The sequence below is a fragment of the Schistocerca serialis genome, chromosome 1, assembly GCF_023864345.2.
Source record: "Schistocerca serialis cubense isolate TAMUIC-IGC-003099 chromosome 1, iqSchSeri2.2, whole genome shotgun sequence".
Taxonomy (NCBI): domain Eukaryota; kingdom Metazoa; phylum Arthropoda; class Insecta; order Orthoptera; family Acrididae; genus Schistocerca; species Schistocerca serialis.
Window position 1 is genome coordinate 1,097,318,372 of NC_064638.1, and position 19,335 is coordinate 1,097,337,706.

The 19,335-nt window shown below is 39.7% G+C and overlaps 1 protein-coding gene across 1 annotated transcript in view; it reads left to right on the forward strand.

Annotated features, from left to right (window-relative positions):
* LOC126455645 (UDP-glycosyltransferase UGT5-like) overlaps positions 1 to 4,382 on the forward strand; it is an 87,074-nt gene extending 82,692 nt beyond the window's left edge. The window contains exon 6 of the mRNA XM_050091414.1: positions 3,916 to 4,382. Coding sequence (XP_049947371.1) covers positions 3,916 to 4,201 — 286 coding nt within the window. The 3' untranslated portion in view covers positions 4,202 to 4,382. The remainder of the gene's footprint in view (positions 1 to 3,915) is intronic.
* The last annotated feature ends 14,953 nt before the right edge of the window (positions 4,383 to 19,335 follow it).

Below are 19,335 nucleotides of genomic sequence, written 5' to 3' on the forward strand. Positions count from 1 at the left end.
ATTAGGCTTTTCTGAATGACTCTATGACAAATGCTCCTGAATATGGTAGTTGGTGAAAACATCCAACTATTATTTAACATCCACTGGCCCTGGTTATTATTGTCAGTATTAGTACACAATGTAATTCATTTTGGACTTCGTGGGAGCTAATGTTTTTGCTTTAAATTCCTTATTTGTGTGACTGTATTGCCCATAGTTGCTGTACAATTCTTGAAGGTATTTTCATTCTGTCTTTGCAACTACAAGAAATTGACACAAGCTTGTTCTCTGTCTCTCTCTCTCTCTCTCTCTCCTATTTTTTTATTATGTAGTTACTCTGCGGAACTATGCATTTCTTATATTTTACATCGCACACTTTTTTTGCACACTGCCACTTTTTTCTGTTTATTTTTATACTTCAAAGTGTGCTGTTGTGCTTTCCACTTGTTGTTTTATTACTATAAACACTCCTACCTCCTTTTGGGAGTCTACCTTTCTGATATATATTCATAGTGTTGCCAAAGACTCCTCTGCTTCAGATTTCAACCCATTCTAGAATGAAATTTTCACTATACAGTGGAGTGTGTGCTGATATGAAACTTCCTGGCAAATTAAAACTGTGTGCCTGGCATATTAAAACTGAGTTTGAGTCTCGGTCCGGCACACAGTTTTAATTTGCCAAGAAGTTTCAACCCATTCTGTCCTGCTTTCTAGCAGAGGCATGAGTTACCCAGAAATGTATACTTGGATCATGACATTTCTTGGTTTATATTCAGTATCCACCCAGACAATCAGTTGGAGTAGAATGTACATATTGACCAGTTTATCATGAAATTCTGTTCAAAATAGTTCAAGTTAATAGCTAATTCTCATCATGTTGACAGGTAAGTGAAATTGTTATCAATTGACACATGGTACAAACACCTAATATTGGTAGGTTCATTAAACATACATTTAGGTGAGGTCTTTTCAGAACATGTGTCAGCGTATGTAGTGGTAACCTGCATGACAATCAACAAAAATCATTTTCAGATACATTATGGCATTGTTATCCATGTTGGAAAATATAAACACTCTCACTTGCTCACAGACTCATCCAATATGTCCCATAGAGCTCACCATGAAGGAGAACTTCCAATATTTTTAAGCAGATGTAGAAGATGATAGCTTTCTTGAAATTCTTCAAAATAAATGTTCCAATATAATAACAAGATAAGACAAAGTAATTAATATACATCTTTAAAAGACTCAGATTAGCAGTCATTGTGTAGTTTCTAACAAAGCCATACACTGCCTCCATTTGACTGAATTAGACTCTGTGTGTGAAAGTCCTTGCTCTTACAAGTCGGATGAGGCTATTCTCAGAAATGGTGTGTGCACATCAGTTGGAGCTTTTCAATTATTTAATGCTGTAAAAGAAACCAATTTATTTTGAGTTGAGGCAAATGCCACATGCTTCCATTGCATATTAGCTCTCAGTGTGACTCCTGTAACAAAGTTCATGTTTCTACGAATTAAACTTTTAGCCTTAATTTATTTATTGGTTTAAATTTTGTGATGTATTCTGTCAAATGACAGACAGGCACCCAAACATACATACTCACAGTAGCAGTGAGAATTATTAATGAATATCAATTATTAAAAGTAGTGGCCCCAGTAGATGGAGGTTGGGAGGTGGTAGGGAAGAATGAATGAGGCTAGGAGAAGGTAGCAGGATCATGTGAGACAAATCATTGGCCAGATGACTTAATGGCTGCACAAGATGAAAGGACTTCAGAAGCTAGAGCTTACAGGGGATAGAGAGAGGGATAGTGGAGGAAAGGAGAGGAATGTAGTGTTGAAGAGAGTGACTGGTAGAGGAAAGGAGAAACGGAGAGAGGTGGAGGAAATGGGGAGGGCATTGGAAAAAAGGGGGAAGAAGGAGAGGGGGGGGGGGGAGAGAGAGAGAGAGAGAGAGAGAGAGAGAGGAGGGAGAGATAATGAGTTCACATGGGGAGGGGGGGGGAGGAGAAAGAGTGGTCAGAGAAGGCAGCAAGGCAGTACATGACCTGAGTGGGGAAGGAGTGGTGTGAACAAAAGTGAGAAGGGGGTCTCTCTCTCTCCCTCTCTCTCCCCCATTCCACCCCATCCATTCACACTTTTTTCCACCCCTCTCCCTTACTCTCCCCCTTCACCAGCACCTTCCTCTCCCCTTTTTTCCTCCCTCTCTCCTTCTCTCTCTCCCTTATATGCTGTACTTTATGAACTCTTTTCATCTTGTTTTGCAACCACTAAGTCATCTGATGAAAGACGTGCCTCAGACTATCCTGATATCCCCTCTCCTCACCTCCATCTACCTGAGCAACTACTTTCAATAACTTTCAATAACAGTAATCATTCTCACTGCTCCACAAGTAAGTACATTTGGGAATCTGTTTTGTTGTCTGTGGGAATGTGTGTATCTTACTAGAAAAAGAGCAAGAGCTTGAAAGCTAATGTTAATTGTTTTCTGTTCCTTATTTCTGTTTGCCATGCGCCAGTCCTCTATAGTTAAATGGTTTCTTTTTGCTTATTTTATGTATTTTCCCATGCAGTAATTTCTGTTATTGTTATATACCCTGATCAGCTAGGACATTATGACCACATACCAAATAGCCAGTATGTCCACCTTTGACATGGGCAACAGCTGCAACTTGTGGTGGGATGGAAGCAATGAGGCCTTGGTAGGTCGCTGGAGGGAGTTGGCACCACATCTGCACACACAAGTCACCTAATTGCCATAAATACTGGGAGGAGGGAGGGGGGGGGGGGGATTGATGAGCTCTGATGCCACAGTCAATCACATCCCAGATGTGTTGATCAGGTTCAGATCTGGCGACTTGGGAGATCAGCACATTAATTGGAACTCCTCACCACTGTGTTCCTCGAACCATTCCATCACATTCCTGGCCTTGTGACTTGGCTCATTATCTTGTTGACAAATGCCGCTGTCATCAGGAAACATTATTGTTATGAAGGGGTGTATACGATCTGCAACCAGCGTATGATACTCCTTCGCCGTCATGGTGCCTTGCAGAAGCTCCACTAGACCATGGATGCCCATGTGAATGTTCCCCAGAGCATAATGGAGCTGCCACCAGCTTGTGTCCAACCAACAGTACAAGTGTCAAGGAGCCGATCCCCTGGAAGATGATGGATTTGTGCCTTCCTATTGACATGATGAAGAAGATATCAGGATTCATCAGACCATGCAATGCTCTGCCACTGCACCAATGTCCAGTGCCAATGGTGATGTGCTCATTTCAGTTGTAATTACTGAAGTTGTGGTGTTAATATTGGTACAAGCATGGGTTGTCAGCTGCGGTAGCCCATCAATAGGCATGTCCAGTGCATTGTGTGTTCAGACACACTTGTATGCTGCCCAGCTTAAAGTCTGGTGCTAGTTCCACCACAGTTTGCTGCCTGTTCTGTTTTACTAGTCTGCCCAGCCTACAACATCCGACATCTGTAACGAAGGGTGGTCACCCAACCCCAAGACATCTGGACATGGTTTCACCTTGGTTGCACCATGTGTGGAAGACACACACCACAGCACTCCTCGCACATCCAACAAGTAGTGCAGTTTCTGAAATGCTCATGCCAAGCCTCCAGGCCATCACAATCTGCCCTCTGTCAAACTCAGATTGTATGCCTTCCTCATTTTAGACATTGACAGCATGCTCACTGATACTAAATGCTCTGTGCATGTGTCTGACTAGCAATCTTTCCTCACCAGGTGATGCTGCTATCACCTGGATGGGTTAAACTGATATATGGTCAGTGGTCATAATGTTCTGGTTGATCAGTATAATATAAAAAATTGTTTTACTGATTGCTGTAACAAGACATCTAACATACACTACACCCTGAGCATCTAAGCAAAAGCACTAGAAAAATATATCACTTGTAACATTGCAGGTATGCAAATCGAGCAGCAGAACTGTCACGACAGTTTCGTGACCAGCCAGAATCACCACTGGAGCGTGCTGTCTTCTGGACAGAATATGTGTTGAGACATCGGGGTGCAGTACATCTGCAGGTCGCTGCACATGACCTATCTTGGTGGCAGTTAGCTCTGCTGGATGTTGTTGCTGCAGTATTTGCTGTGACTGTATTTTCCTTGTTTTGCATGTATGCTCTGTGTAGTTATGTTTATAGGCAAATCGGTACAAAAGTCACAGTTGAATCAAAGAAGAATAAGTGATTTTGTGACTTCATTTGGACTTCAGACTTCTACAGTGTAGATAGACAGTGCCGGCTGTCACAACTGTTTGACTGTTGTTATCCCATTCATGGATGTTCCATGTAAGAAATATTATTTGCACAACTATGCATGTGCCAATTACTCTAAATTTTCAGGATGAAAATTTCATTCACCAGTGTAATGTGAGCAGTTATCAACCTATGTCACAGATTAAAAGTATGTAATGGATAATAACTTATATCCACATATTTCCTTTTCATGAGCTGTGCTTCATCCAAATGAACCACTGATGTATGACATTCAGTCCAGCTTTGTATTCGTACCAATGATAGATGCATAGCAATGTAGTCTCAGGTGCAGGAAGAAAACGTTATTCTGGACTCCACCCCTTTACTAGGGCTAAGCCATTCTGATTCTTTCCTTTCCTTCTTAGGATGCCATTTCAGCAAGATTTTTAGGAAAGCATCAAAAACAGAGGCGTTAGTCACAGATTTTAGATTTTTTTGATCACTGAGTCTGATGACTTTGTTATTAGAGAACAGGTGATAATCCATATTCAGTTGTTGATCTGACAAATGATTCTTGAAGCTGGGAGGTTCACATAAATTTGTGGAAGGAACCTGCTCAGGACAAATTTTGCCCATTGATTTTAGTCTCAAGTTCATCAGCTGACATTTGTTTAATGATTTTCCTGATGTTTCATCATCATGAAAGCATAGAAACCCTCTGATGTTTGCAAATGCTGCTAGTTATTGTTGGTTGTCAATTTTTTAAAGCTGTTGTGATGCTTGTAAATGGCCGATTAACAAAGACCTTTTGGGGCTTGAGGGTTATGCCAAATTTTCATCGTATCAACTTAATCTTAGTACGAAAGATATTATAAAAAACATGTGGCTATGAACTGTTTGTGGCAGCTTTTATCTATGCTATGTTAAATTGCTACAAAAATAATCAGTATTTGACATGTAATTGGATAGATAAGAAAATCTACTCACCAAGAATTGGCAGGAGAACTCACACACACAAAAAGGTTTAACTTATGCAAGCTTTCGGAGCCAGTGGCTCCTTCATGGCAGAAGAGTTGAAGGGGAAGGAAAAAGGGTGAATGAAAAGGACTGATCAGCCCTTTTCATCCTTCTTCCTTCACCTTCATCCTTTCCATGTCAAATGTTCCCTCCCATACAGCTTGGCATTCGAGGCAGACATATTTGTTCATATGCAGACTTTTTACAGCAATACACCACCATTCTCACCTCAGATTCTAAAATCATGCCCTGAAATGAGAGATTTCGCCCACAACACCTAGAACAGCTTTTCATCACCTTCTCAGTCTCCCCAATATCTTTGTCAGACCCAATGCTCATTCTGCACCCATATCCCTATCATATGGCTCCTACCCCTGTGACCATCCACATAGCAAGACTTACCCTGTGCACCCTCCTACCACCGACTATAGCAGCCCTGCAAATGGCAAGCCACGCGAGATTAGCCAAGCAGTCTAGGCGCTGCAGTCATGGACTGTGTGGCTGGTCCCGGCGGAGGTTCGAGTCCTCCCTCGGGCATGGCTGTGTGTTTGTCCTTAGGATGATTTAGGTTAAGTAGTGTGTAAGCTTAGGGACTGATGACCTTAGCAGTTAAGTCCCATAAGATTTAACACACATATGAACACATATGCAAATGGCAAAACATATACTATCAAAGAGTGAACCACCTGTGAAATGACTTTTGTCATAGACCAGCTGTTGTGTAAACACTGTCAGGCCTTTTACATCAGGATGACTACCACCCAGTTATCAGTTAGGATGAATGGTCATAGGCAGAGTGTGTATACTACCAACATATGATATCCTGCTGCAGAGCATGCTCTACAATGTGACAGTCATGACCCTGGTGCCTTTGCCACCACACGTGCCACCTGGATTCTTCTCCTAGATACCAGTTTCTGAGAACTCCACAGGTTTGAACTGGTGCTACAACATGTCCTTGTTCTTGCCACCCACCTGGCCTTAATTTACATGAATGCCTTCTGTCTCAGCATTTCTCCACAGAACCTACTCCTTTCTCCACTCCATTTTAGTTTTCTACATCTTTCATTTTCTAACCTGTCTATTTTTTGCTTTCTCCCCTCCGTCTCTGTTAAATACGCGAATCTGTTTTGCATTTTACTGTTAATAACTCATGCATGATGTTTTAGCAGTAATTCTATTGTGGAAATTACCCTATCTTCCACCTTTAAGCTCTCTGGTTTTCAAATCTTGTCTGGTGCAGTCCCCAACAGTCAGTTTTTCCTTCTCATCTAGTTCGGTAAATCTCCCCTGACCTGGGGTTCTGAGTGACTTTTCTGAACTTTACCCCTTTTCCAAATCTTTCCAGTCCTTTCCTTCGCCCTTCTTCCTTCCCCCTCAACTATTCTTGCATAAGTTAAACATTTTTGAGTGTGTGCTGTCCTGCCACTGTTTGTTGAGTAGATTTTTTTTATCTATCCAATTACATTATATTAATATGCCAGTATTTTGTGTGTATGAGGTACAAATGAACCAATCTTACAGCCACTTCCTAGCATAATTACTCCTCCATGATATTGTCACTGATAACAAAAAACAGTTTCAGTAAAATTTTGGTCTACAGAATCACAGTATAAGGCAGAAAAATAATTGCTGTGTATAATCCAACTCTTTTGTGGCATCCAGAGGGAGGAGGGGATCTATATTGTGATATGAAGTGCCATGAAGTGTGAAATTGAGACCTGTATAATTAAAACCATAAGTTATTAGTTACTGCTTCAAAGAACTATCTATAATTTAAGATTGATATAAGTTCGAAAAGTAGGTCTGATCAGACCTCTTTCACTTCAGTGCCATCATAGAGATATTAAGCTAGCAATAGGTGATAAACAGCAGCTATTTAACATAACTGAGGAAACAGCAGCTTTTTTGAAAGTAATGGCTTTCCTACCAATTTTACTAAGTCAAAGTTAATGTTAGTACAAAAGGCTTATAGCAGTTTAAAGATAGTTGTTAATGGAATTCTTAATGGTTACTTCACTTTGTTCATGTTTACTTTAACTTGTTCTCCATTCTCAATATACAAATAATGGAAAATGATCGAAGTATGAATACTGTTTTTCTCAACAGAAGATGTCTTGTCATTGATAAGTTGCTGAAATGCGGGAGGATGTTGCTGAAATAAAATGGCTATTTTACAGTTCTAATTTTTTCTTGCACTTCATAGTTCAAATATCCTCATATCAGAGGTATGTAAAGTTTGAAAGTAAGTAATACTATAATATTAGAGAAGTAAAAAAAAGTATGCCTTTTTGCTGTTCAGCTTTGTGTATGCACTTACATTTCCAACAGCACAGGTATACATGTCAATTTCTGCACACATAATTTCCTCAAAGCAGTGGCCATGCATAAAAGCACATTGCTTCCTGTCTTAGGTGATAATCTCTTGTGCTTATTAGCAGACAACAGGTACCTGTGATCAGCTGATGCTCACATTTGTGTCCGAGTCGTTTTTGTGTTTCAAGGGACTTACTGGTGGCAGTAATGTCTGTTAACTCTATAAAGAGTCAAATTTATTGAAGATTTCAGGGAAAGTGAAGTGCTATGGAACCCTCCATTGAAAGATTATTTGAATAAAACTCTGTGGCAGAATGCCACCAAGTATGGTCTTGACTTTGCAGTGGGGTGAGGAACTGGAAGTCTCCATTCTCATTTCTGCAAGGAATATGAAAACTCCCAAACGGGAAGAGTGGAAGTGTGGCAGAAGAAAGTTATACATCACATTGGTTTGCTTTTCTGGCATTATCTCTTCTAAAGGACACAAATAAGCCACTGCTCATGATAGATACAATGCCACAAATGAGGCAGACAGTATGAAGCATAAGATAGTAAAATTTTCTTTAATACATTTTAGGTTCACAGATTTAGATATTTATGAGATCTGTATTACACTCATGATTAGTTTGAAATATACTTGTGTTACAAGGGCACTGATCTTCTTTCAGTCATAAAATATTCTAAAACTTCAACTCTGATTTTTTTTTTTTTTCGTCAATTGGTGGTTTTTTGGAGTACCTGGTACAGCCATAAGAAGTATATCAGAACAAGTTATGTTTCTCCATGATTCTGCAATTACTTCTCCTGAACTAGCATCCACAGTATCCAGTGACCTGAAAGGAGTGTAAATATTTCTAGATTTGGTTGCTTTCATGGACAGTTGTGCAAGTACACACAATATAGTCACATAAAATAACATTTTCCACTTTTAATTGCATTGGTTTTTTTTAATGTCCTAAAAGCAGACATCTTTAAACTGAATGCTTTTCCCACAGTGCAATGAGCCCTGCTGTGTCTATAATGTATACTAGTATTGGAAAACTTTTTCCCAGATCCACAGAGAATGATGTACTTATGTTCTGGAATAATGGGAAAATGTCATCAGTGAACATAACATATGGAAAGCACAGTTCTCTGCCTGTAAATTGTTTTGGGGTGGCGAACATAGTACATGTATTTAAATACTCCACCATTGGCATCCCACACTGTAACAGGTAAACGAATAACTGGCATCTACTATGGTCATTAGAACAATGATGGGATGTCCTTTATAATTAAAATAAATGCTTTCACTGTTCTCTGGGCATTCAATGGCAACACGTTTATGATCAATAAATCCAAAGGAATTTGAGAAGTTCCATTTCCTTTCAAAGCCATCATCAATTTTCTCCAAAGTATCTTCTGGCAGAGGGAGCTGAAGTGTGAAAGTATTCAAAACCACCTGTTAGAAAAATACTCAGTCTTGCAACCAAGTGATCAATTAAACTCCTGCTTGAACAAAAATGGAGCTTTGCAAAGCAAATAAAATTCAAACATTGTAAAATATATGTGAAATCAATCTGTACAATAATGGTTGTGTGATGCTGTATATATTAAAAGTGGGGTACACTTTTACAGCATGTTGTTGGTAACTGAATTAACCACAATACCACTTCATTTATGCATAAACCATAGTATTTATATGTAGATTGATACTTCATACTGTAACTATTTAATACCAAATGATTTATGGACAGGTTGTGTAAAGTACAGTACCTTTCCTACAGGCTGACGCACAGAATGAAGAGGAAAAAATTTATGTGACTGAGCCTGGCCCATCACATTCAACTCCAAGAAAGAGGAAATTAAAGCACAGGGACAGTAGAAAGGAAGAAACTTAGAAATTCAAAAGGGAGTGTGCCTAAGTTAAAATTAACAAGGAATATGCATGCTGTGGGGGAATTAATTGTTAAGAAATTGAGAAGCCCTCGAGTTTGAGAGGCTGGGAAAAGTGGACAACTTGAGCTCCTAAATAAGCTATTGGAGATAGAAATAAAGGACATGCACGCAACATGGCTACTGTGGTGATGGTGATGGAGGTGGTGGTGCTGATGGTATGAAAATGTTAAAGATCTACAACCATGGTTACATAATTGGGGTATAATAATGATTGCTACAAAAACTGCCTTTTTGGGATAAGTGTCACATAAACAAACTGCTCTTGTGAGCATGGGAAACACATAAATGATATACTGTTTGAAAAATACAAGTAAATGTACACAGATAGTCTCTGAAGATGACTTGTGGATTTAGTCTGGTGCTATGTACAACTTCATTAATATTGCCAACAACAAATGACTTCAGTATTTATCAAGAAACAGACAAGTATTTGAGAAATATTGGTTTCAGCATATATCTACAAATCTACTTTTTTATACACACATCAAAAAAGTTTTGCATCTCCTGGGTTCCCAGAACTCCTGAAGATAGATGTTGATTTTGGATATTGTATCACAGACACAGTCCCTTTGACCGTTCACAGATGTCAGTAAACCCACCCAAAGATGTAAACAACCCTGCGTGAGCAGCACCTATTAGATGGAGGGGGTCTGACAAGCAGTCAGTTCCAGTCATTCCACCATGAAGAAGGTACACTGCTCATGTTGTCTGTAGTTCAACCATGCCTAGACGGTCAATACCACAGTTAAATCACATCCACATTGTTACTCTGTGCCAGGAAGGGCTCTCAACAAAATGGTTCAAATGGCTCTGAGCACTATGGGACTTAACATCTATGGTCATCAGTCCCCTAGAACTTAGAACTACTTAAACCTAACTAACCTAAGGACATCACACAACACCCAGCCATCACGAGGCAGAGAAAATCCCTGCCCCGCCGGGAATCGAACCCGGGAACCCGGGCGTGGGAAGCGAGAACGCTACCGCACGACCACGAGCTGCGGGCCGGCTCTCAACTAGGGAAGTGTTCAGGCATCTCAGAGTGAACCAAAGCGATGTTGTTCAGACATGGAGGAGATACAGAGAGACACGAATTGTTGACGACATGCCTTGCTCAGGCCGCCCAAGAGCTACTACTGCAGTGGATGACCACTACCTATGGATTATGGCTTGGAGGAACCCTGACAGCAACTCCACCATGTTGAAGAATGCTTTTTGTGCAGCCACAGGACGTCCTGTTATGACTTAAACTGTGCGCAATAGGCTGCATGATGCACACTTTCACTCCTGACGTCCATGGTGAGGTCCATCTTTGCAACCACGACACCATGCAATGCAGTACAGATGGGCCCAACAACATGCTGAATGGACCGCTCAGGAATGGTATCACATTCTCTTCACCGATGAGTGTGCATATGCCTTCAACCAGACCATCATTGAAGACAAATTTGGAGGCAGCCCGATCAGGCTGAATGCCTTAGACACACCATCCAGCGTGTGGAGCAAAGTGGAGGTTACCTGATGTTTTGTGGTGGCACATGTGGGGCCGACGTATGCTACTGGTGGTCATGGAAGGTGCCTTAATGGCTGTACGATTCATGAATGCCATCCTCCGACTTATAGTGCATCAATATTGGCAGCCATATTGGTGAGACATTCATCTTCATGGATGACAATTTGCGCCCCCATCATGCACATCTTGTTAATGAATTTCTTCAGGATAATGACATCACTCGACTAGAGTGGCCAGGATGTTCTCCAGACATGAAACCTATCAAACATGCCTGGTATAAATTGAAAATGGCTGTTTATGGATGACGTGACCCAACCACTCTGAGGTATCTATGCCGAATCGCCATTGAGGAATGGGACAATCTGGACCAACAGTGCCTCGATGAACTTGTGGATAGTATGCCATGGCAAATACAGGCATGTATCAATGCAAGAGGACATGCTACTGGGTATTATGAGTACAGCAATCTGGACCACCACCTCTGAAGGTCTCGCTGTATGGTGGTACAACATTCAATGTGTGGTTATCATGAGCAATAAAAAGGGCAGAAATGATGTTTAAGTTAATCTCTATTCCAATTTTCTGTACAGGTTCCAGAATTCTTGGAACCGAGGTGATGCAATACTTTTTTTGATGTATGTATATTTATCTGTATACTAGCTGAAAAACTGAGTGCTGCCCCCGAGACTTCGTACATGTGGAATTTATGTTTGACTTATAAAGCTTCTTTTTGTATGTTTAATTAGTATTACTGACGACATGAATGAAGAGCTTGTTTGCTTCACTAACATGGGAGAAAGTCTTGTAGAGCTGGCAGTGTCAAAAGCAACTGACATTGAGGTCCATACTCACAACATGTGGCATTTGGTCTTGTGCTCTGTTTATGGTCATGGAATTAAAATACTGGGAAGTACACATGTTTAAAGTGGAATGGTAAACTGTGACGAATAAGTGGGACTTGGAGCCTGCGCCACTTTCTGTGAAAATTTCCACTCCTGTATCGTTACAGTGGAGAGAAGCCTCTGTGAGTAAAGGGTTCTGAGGAGCAGTCAGAGTAACAGCATAGCTCACTTTTGAAAGGGGTTTTCAAGGAGAGAGTTGAAGCCTGATGTTCTTGAGACACAGCAAGTCTCACCTCACAATCTTATTGGATTCTTGATACAGCGTAGTCCTCAGTCTTTTAGCCGTTCTGGTGCATTCAGAGACACTCCACCATTTTCTAGGCATTTTTATTTGTAAAAAAAAAAATCAAATCAAAATATGTTGAATAGGCACCCAAATCACAAAGCAAACGTAGAATGGATTTTTCCTAGCAAAGAACATAAATAAAACCTATAAAAAGAACCAAAGCAAAGTCATTAAGCTTTTAATGCACATAGTGAAATCAGTAAATCCACGTATTATAGCCAAGTAAATTGGCTGTTAGTTTGTATCTGTAAAGATAAGATTGCAGTGTGGAGTTCCGTCACTGATATAAACTTCCAGAAATACACCTGTCACTGAGCTGAAAAAGGAAAAAACAACAGTGATATCTACTGACTCTTTGTTGTACTGCATCATGATCATTAAACATCTGAACTACTAAGCTGTGTGAGTCAACCTCTTTATCTCACAGTAGCACTTGTACACTACATTCTCAATTATTTGCTGCATGTATTCCAGTCTCTGTCTTCCTATACAGTTCTTACCCTCTACAGTTCCCTCTACTACCATGGACATTATTCCCTGATGTCTTAACAGATGTCTTACGATTCTGTCCCTTCTTCTTGTCAGTGGTTTCCACATATTCCTTTCCTCTCTGATGGTCCACAGAACCTCCTCCTTCCTTACCTTCCACAGAACCTCCTCATTCCTTACCTTATCAGTCCACCTAATTTTCAACATTTGTCTGTAGCACCACATATGGATTATATCCATATTTAATGTAATCACTAATGTCATTAGTTATGAATTCACCTACATTGTTTGAAACAGTAAGACAGCTACTTCAACCCTTTGATTTGAACTGTTCAACATTTACCAATTTCTCTTTGATGTCTGTAGATGCTGGAGCAATGAAAAACAATTTTCTAACACATTTGCATGTTTGGCTGCAATAAACTACATCATCGAGCTTGGTGTTGGTACTATTGTTATCGGGCACGACTAAAGAATAACGTTCCAGACAACACAAATGACCCTCACTACTCAGAGGCTCTGTATCAGCATCAGGATTGGGATTCAAATCCTTTGTGGAAGAGAAGAATTATGCAATACCTTGCTGACTTGAAGTATGAAGAATTCTTCAATGCCTTGCTGACTTTAAGTATGTTTCCTTCTTGTACTCTGGAAGAAGAAAATAATATCAAACATAAAAATTTTGAAGATAGATATGGCCATTTTCCTCAACATTACATCTATTAGTTTCATTTACAAGCTCTTTGTTCTGTCAATAAAGCAAGGACAGTAGTGTCAGACCAATTATTACATCTACCAGCCTGATGATGATTCTTCCTCTTACAAATTTCAGCCCATTCATGATGACTGTCGCACCTTTGTGTTCAACTTATTAGTACTGAGCACTGCACACACAGTGCCAGCCACAATGCTCACAGCCATGCAGATACCATACAAAAACCAATACTTTGGTTGATCCCTCTACTTACAGGGTCTCGTGGAGCAGAGGAAGCTGCATGTGAACTCGCACAGTGAGAGAAGAGCTGAGGGGGAAGACTTCCCCACATCTCGCACCATGCTAACATCATGCACGCTTGTACACATGTGTGTGCACTTCCTGCTCCCTACCTATCATACTACATAGTAACAATATTATGAAAAGTTAAGTTTCTACTCACCGTATAGCAGAGGTGGTGAGTCAGAGCAACATGCACAATGCCACCTCACAAAACTCCCCACCCTGCTCATTTCCTATTCCCACTTTGGAGTACCACTTTCCACCACCTCTACATCAACCTCAAAACCATCCCTACATCCCCTCACAGCTAACAAACCCTGTCTCGCAGACCTACTACATTTACCCCACCCTCCAAAACTCCCTCCCACCACCACCCAGGTTTGAGAACCTAAACAGACCTGAAACACATTCACGAACCTTTCCTCCAGAAGCCTTAGCCCCAAAGAAAAATTCGTTATTGAATAAAAAATATGTCGAGCTCAAAACATTTTATGAACAGACTGGCGGTGTCACCATGGGTAGCCCTTTGTCGCCTTTGGTGGCCAATTTTTTTTATGGAGGACTTTGAGGAGAAGGCACTGGAATTTACAAGGTTGAAGCTCACAGTGTTTTGGAGGTATGTTAACAACACGTTTGTAGTGTGGTCCCATGGTGAAGACAAGCTAAAGGGATTTTTAGATCATCTGAACTCCATCCACAGACAAATTCAGTTCATGATGGAAATCGAAAAAGATGGATGCCTTCCATTTTTTGATATGTTGGTATGGCGTAAAGATGATGGCACATTGGGACATGCGGTTTATCAAAAACCAACTCATACATTTTAAATTTACGTGCAAATAGCTGCCACCATCCTTCACAGATGATGAGTGTACTCAGAACTCCAGTACACAGAGCACATGTCATTGCTGACGAGAGCAGTCTGGAGGACAAGCTTTTACACCTGAGAAGAGTTTTTGAAGCCAACGGGTACTCAAAACAGCAAATACATAAGGCGCTACAAATGAAACCAACTGTGGGTATAAGAAAATCAGAAGAAGACAAGGAAAGTTTTAAATCGATGGTTTTTCTGCCATACGTGGGAAGCCTATCATCAAAAATAGGATGGATCCTCAGTAAGCACGAAGTAAAAGTGATTTTTCGCCCTCCACCATGGACAGCCGCACTCCTGGGTTCCGTTAAGGATGATTTGGTGCTTCGGAAGCCTGGGCCTTACAAGATCCCCTCTGAGTGCAGCCATTCATACATTGGACAGATGACACATATTATCCAGGAGAGATGCACAGAGCACCGCAGGTACACCCAGCTCTTACAACCTAATAAATCTGTGGTGGCTGAGCACTGTATTGACACTGGGAACTCTATGGTGTACGATAACATTGAAATTTTAGCCTCGCCTTCATCCTTCTGGGACTCAGTAGTGAAGGAAGCAATTGTAATTCGCTTGGCGATAAATTTAATTAATAGAGATAGCGGCTTCAGCTTGGACAAATCTTGGAATCCGGCAATTTCTGTAATAAAATCACAAAGAAGTCACAATGGTGCTACTCACAGTGATACATCGATATCACCGTGTGGATTGACTGCGCAGCCATAGATATATTTCCATGCATGTGCCATACATCTTGGCCTCCGATTAACATCTCTGGCGCCTTATGTATCTGTGGCCGCATGCGCAGTGTTACGGTCCAGGGCTTTAGAAGAACGGAGCAAGTGCTGGAGCGTCAGTCACCTCGGCTCACTCTGACGATGGCTGGACAGCATTCAGCCGAAATATTACAAGAAGGAGTCAAATTTTTGCAGCTGCACACCCGAAACTTTATGGATCAGTGTTTGCGCTGTGAAAATATGAAGATGCACATCCGGTGGTGGTGTTCATTCATCCAGGTGTTCTGGGATTTGCTCATGTTCTGTTAGTGGTAGCATTGTGAGTGCTAATTCTGGAAATATTTTGATTGTACCTTATGGTAGCATTCTGGCTGGGTTGATATACTTTTGTTTTGGTTTCCTGGTTGTTGGTGGTTTTGTCATTATTGTGAACTTCAAGTGTTGGTTTTGTAGTATTTGTCTTCCATATTGTGCTCTCAAGTTGGTGAGTGTGGTTTGAAGAGGTAATGTTTTTGTTATTCAGTTAAGCTTTATTGCTGCTGGTCTAGCACGAAAGTTTTGCACTGCTTCATATTGGGCATTTTTCTATTGCTTATAGTTTCTTTGTGACAGTTTATTTTATTCATCCCATACTCTAAGAACAGTCTTATGTATGTTATATACCTATGTGTGGGTGGTGGGCTTGATACTACATGCATGGATTTCCCCCTGCACAGTTGTAATGAGCACTTGTCTTTTTTTATTTCTGTTTAATAAGTATAGCAGATGCTTTTTCCAGCTTAGGTTTCAATCCAGGTGCCATCCTAAATAAGGATGTAAGCTGTTTTGCTTAATCTTAGGGGTGTTTCCCATAATGTAATTTGGATATCTCTTTCAGCGAATTGTGTCTTTTCCGTTAGATCACCATGACAGATCATTTGTGTTTTTATTTGGTTTGGCTTAATTCACCTTTTCTGCCATGCACCTCACAGTGGTTTTCAGAGTACAGATGTACTTCTATTTTTTTTAGGGTGCATTTTCTTTGTTTATGATTGTTGTCATTTGGTTGTCTGTTACCCAGTATGCAGTATCGTCTGCATATAGCGCTAGGCTTTCTTCAGTTTTGCTATGTACAGGTATGTTGGCCATGTGTGGTGAATGTAAGAGTGGTGTATTATAGCCCCTTGCGATACTCTTGCCTGAAGTATGAAGGTGTTTGACATATGGTCTCCGATGGTTACTTCACACCACCTCCCTTAGATTTAGTTTTCTATTACTCTTATCATTTCTGTGAGGATGTGGAGGTCTGCCAGTTTGTGAAGTAGTCCTTTGTGCCATTTTTTGTCAAAGGCTTTCTCCATGTCAAGAAAAATGGCTGAAGTGCAGTAGCCTTTGTTTGCTCTTGCAATGTCTGTTGTTAGTCTTGTTTTGTCGAGTTTTTTTTTTTTTTTTTTTTTCCTGACCCGTGCTTGGATCATAGCTATTATCTGTTTTTCTACCTTAATTTTCTCATTTTGGCTTATTATTCTTTCATATGTTTTGGCTAAGGTATTTAGGAGTGAAACTGGTCTGCAAGATTGTGCATCTGTCTTCGGTTTGTTTGTTGGATGTCATAATAATTTTGGTATGGTTTCTTCTGTTATGCAGTAATTGAATCTGTTGAGAAGTGATGAGACTAGGATTTCAAAGGGGGCTTTTCTTAATGGAGCCTTTTAATGCCATTTTGCCTGGTGCTGTATTTTTACCAGTGAACTGTACCAAGCTCCCACAATGATATTAGTAGATACAATTAGTTGAATGAAGGCATATATGTTTTGCACTTGGAATTTGTTTGTAGGGGATTTCATTCAATAAATGATTGAAGGTACTTAACTTTGGCATCTCTGTTTCAAGGTTTGATTGATTGATTTCTTTATTAATCCATGTAACAATTTACATTGTGTGGATTTCATCAGCAAAATCATATACCATACAATATACCTACAATTATACACATAAAATTAGTATTTACACCCATTTTTGAGGTATCTTAAATTAGTTTTATATCCTTGTGTAATTTGTAATTTTCTTATAGTACTGTACAATTTTTGATTACATATCATAATTATTTCCTCATGTATTACAATGCAGGCTACTTTAATTACACTACATGTTTTAATTCAGATAGTTCGTTACTGCGTAATAACTTTTATTTAATAAAAAAATTTTTAGTTTTTTTGAACTGTCCGATTGTGTCAATATCTTTTATTTTTTGGGGTAATTTATTATATAATTTAACAGCATTGTACAACAAGCTCTGCTGAGTTTTAACTTTATTTTTCCTCTCTAGATGCAGATTGAATTGGTTTCTAGTTTCATAGCTGTGTACTAATGAATTATTCTTCTGTTAACCTGTGTTAATAATGGTCTGAGTTTTTATCAGCTGCTTGAATAAAACACGAGCTTCCTATTTGGGTGTTCATTCAAACCAGCAAAAATCTCTTTATATACTTTTTACAGAGATAATATTTTGCATTCTCATCACAGAAATTCTTCAGATCAAATTCATAACTTAAGCATTCAGAAGTATTTCACAAAAAAGATGAAAATACTAAACAGATAGGCACCATAACACAGCACTTTTTCGACTGACTTCTCCAGAGACATAACACAGCATACTGCCACATGATAACGGCTAACAACCAAAGACTATCATGATGCAAAGCTTACTTTATAGAGTTGCATTTATGTTAAAATATAAACTGTGATATTAATTTTGCACATTCAAAAAACAGAAATTATTGCAAAATATAAAGTGTATTGACATTTATAATTATTTTTATCTCCTGTCACTTTAATTTGAGATTAAAAATACCTGGATGACTACTTTTTCAGAATGCATTTATTTTTGAACAAAAAGCATACTGAACATTATAATATTTATCCAATAAGGCAAAAGAATAGAAACAATGAATAAATAAAACAGAAAGCAGTACCACAACGAGGGCTGAGAATAATGCAAATATTGACAAAAAGTGGTATTGTGCGTTTCATTCACTGTGAGATCACCATTGATAGAGTCAATTCAGAAGAGGGATAACCATCCAGGGCTGTTACACCTGTCAGTAAAGCATCTTTTATTTCTTCTTCTGTTTAGTGAGCTCTATGTTAGTCTTTGTATCATTGTTAGTCAGCATTGTTTGTGTTCCTAGAAGTTTTGTTCTATTCTGTTCTTAAATCTGTTGTTAAATTTTGGATTACTAGTCGAATGAGGGTGCCCTTTCTTATGCCGTTATGAAGGTTTCTGCTCAGGATTGTTAGTTGTGGGCAGATTGTCTATTATGAGGCAGTGGTCTGTTGTGAGTTCTAAATTTTTTCCAAAATTTTCCTCCATCTCTGTAACTGAGCTCTTTGTACATGTTTTTTCCTGTTGTATTTGCCTGATGAGTCTGCGGCTGCGTAGGGAATTGTAAGTTTCCAGTTAGTTACTGTCCGTAGTGGTATTGTTTCACTAACTTCTCATTGTAGGGTGCTTTCTACCTTATAGTTTGTTGCCTCTAGTTCATTTGTGTATGTTATGGTTGTTGGTTCTGTCAATCTTTTAAGAATATGTCTTCATACTTTTGCTGCTCCGCATTGGTGTATTTTCATATTATTCACTGTGTTAGACATGGTGGTGGTGGGAAATCAGAGGCAGTTTAAAATAAGATGGGTAGGTTGTCACATGTGATGCTTTCTCCTATGCAGTATTCTGTGATTGTGTCGTTGAGATTTGTGCTGTGGATTATGTGATCCAGCAGTGAGTATCCCCTGACACTGATGAATGTCAGCCCTGTTACTAGTAATGTATGCGATTTCTGGGCTCTGTAGCGAGTCAATCAAATAGGAGTTGGCCAGTGTTGTTGTCTGCTACATTGCCATTGGTTATGTCTTCTATTACAATCAGTCATTAGTATGTTGTCATCAGGTGTCTGGTGAAGCCAGGAGGCAAAGGGCTTTTGGGGTGGAGTACACTGGCAGAGAACTGTCATTTTTGCCCTTCTGTTGGTCAGGATATTAATTACTACAGCTTCTAGATCTCTGAAGTGTTGTGGTAATGTTT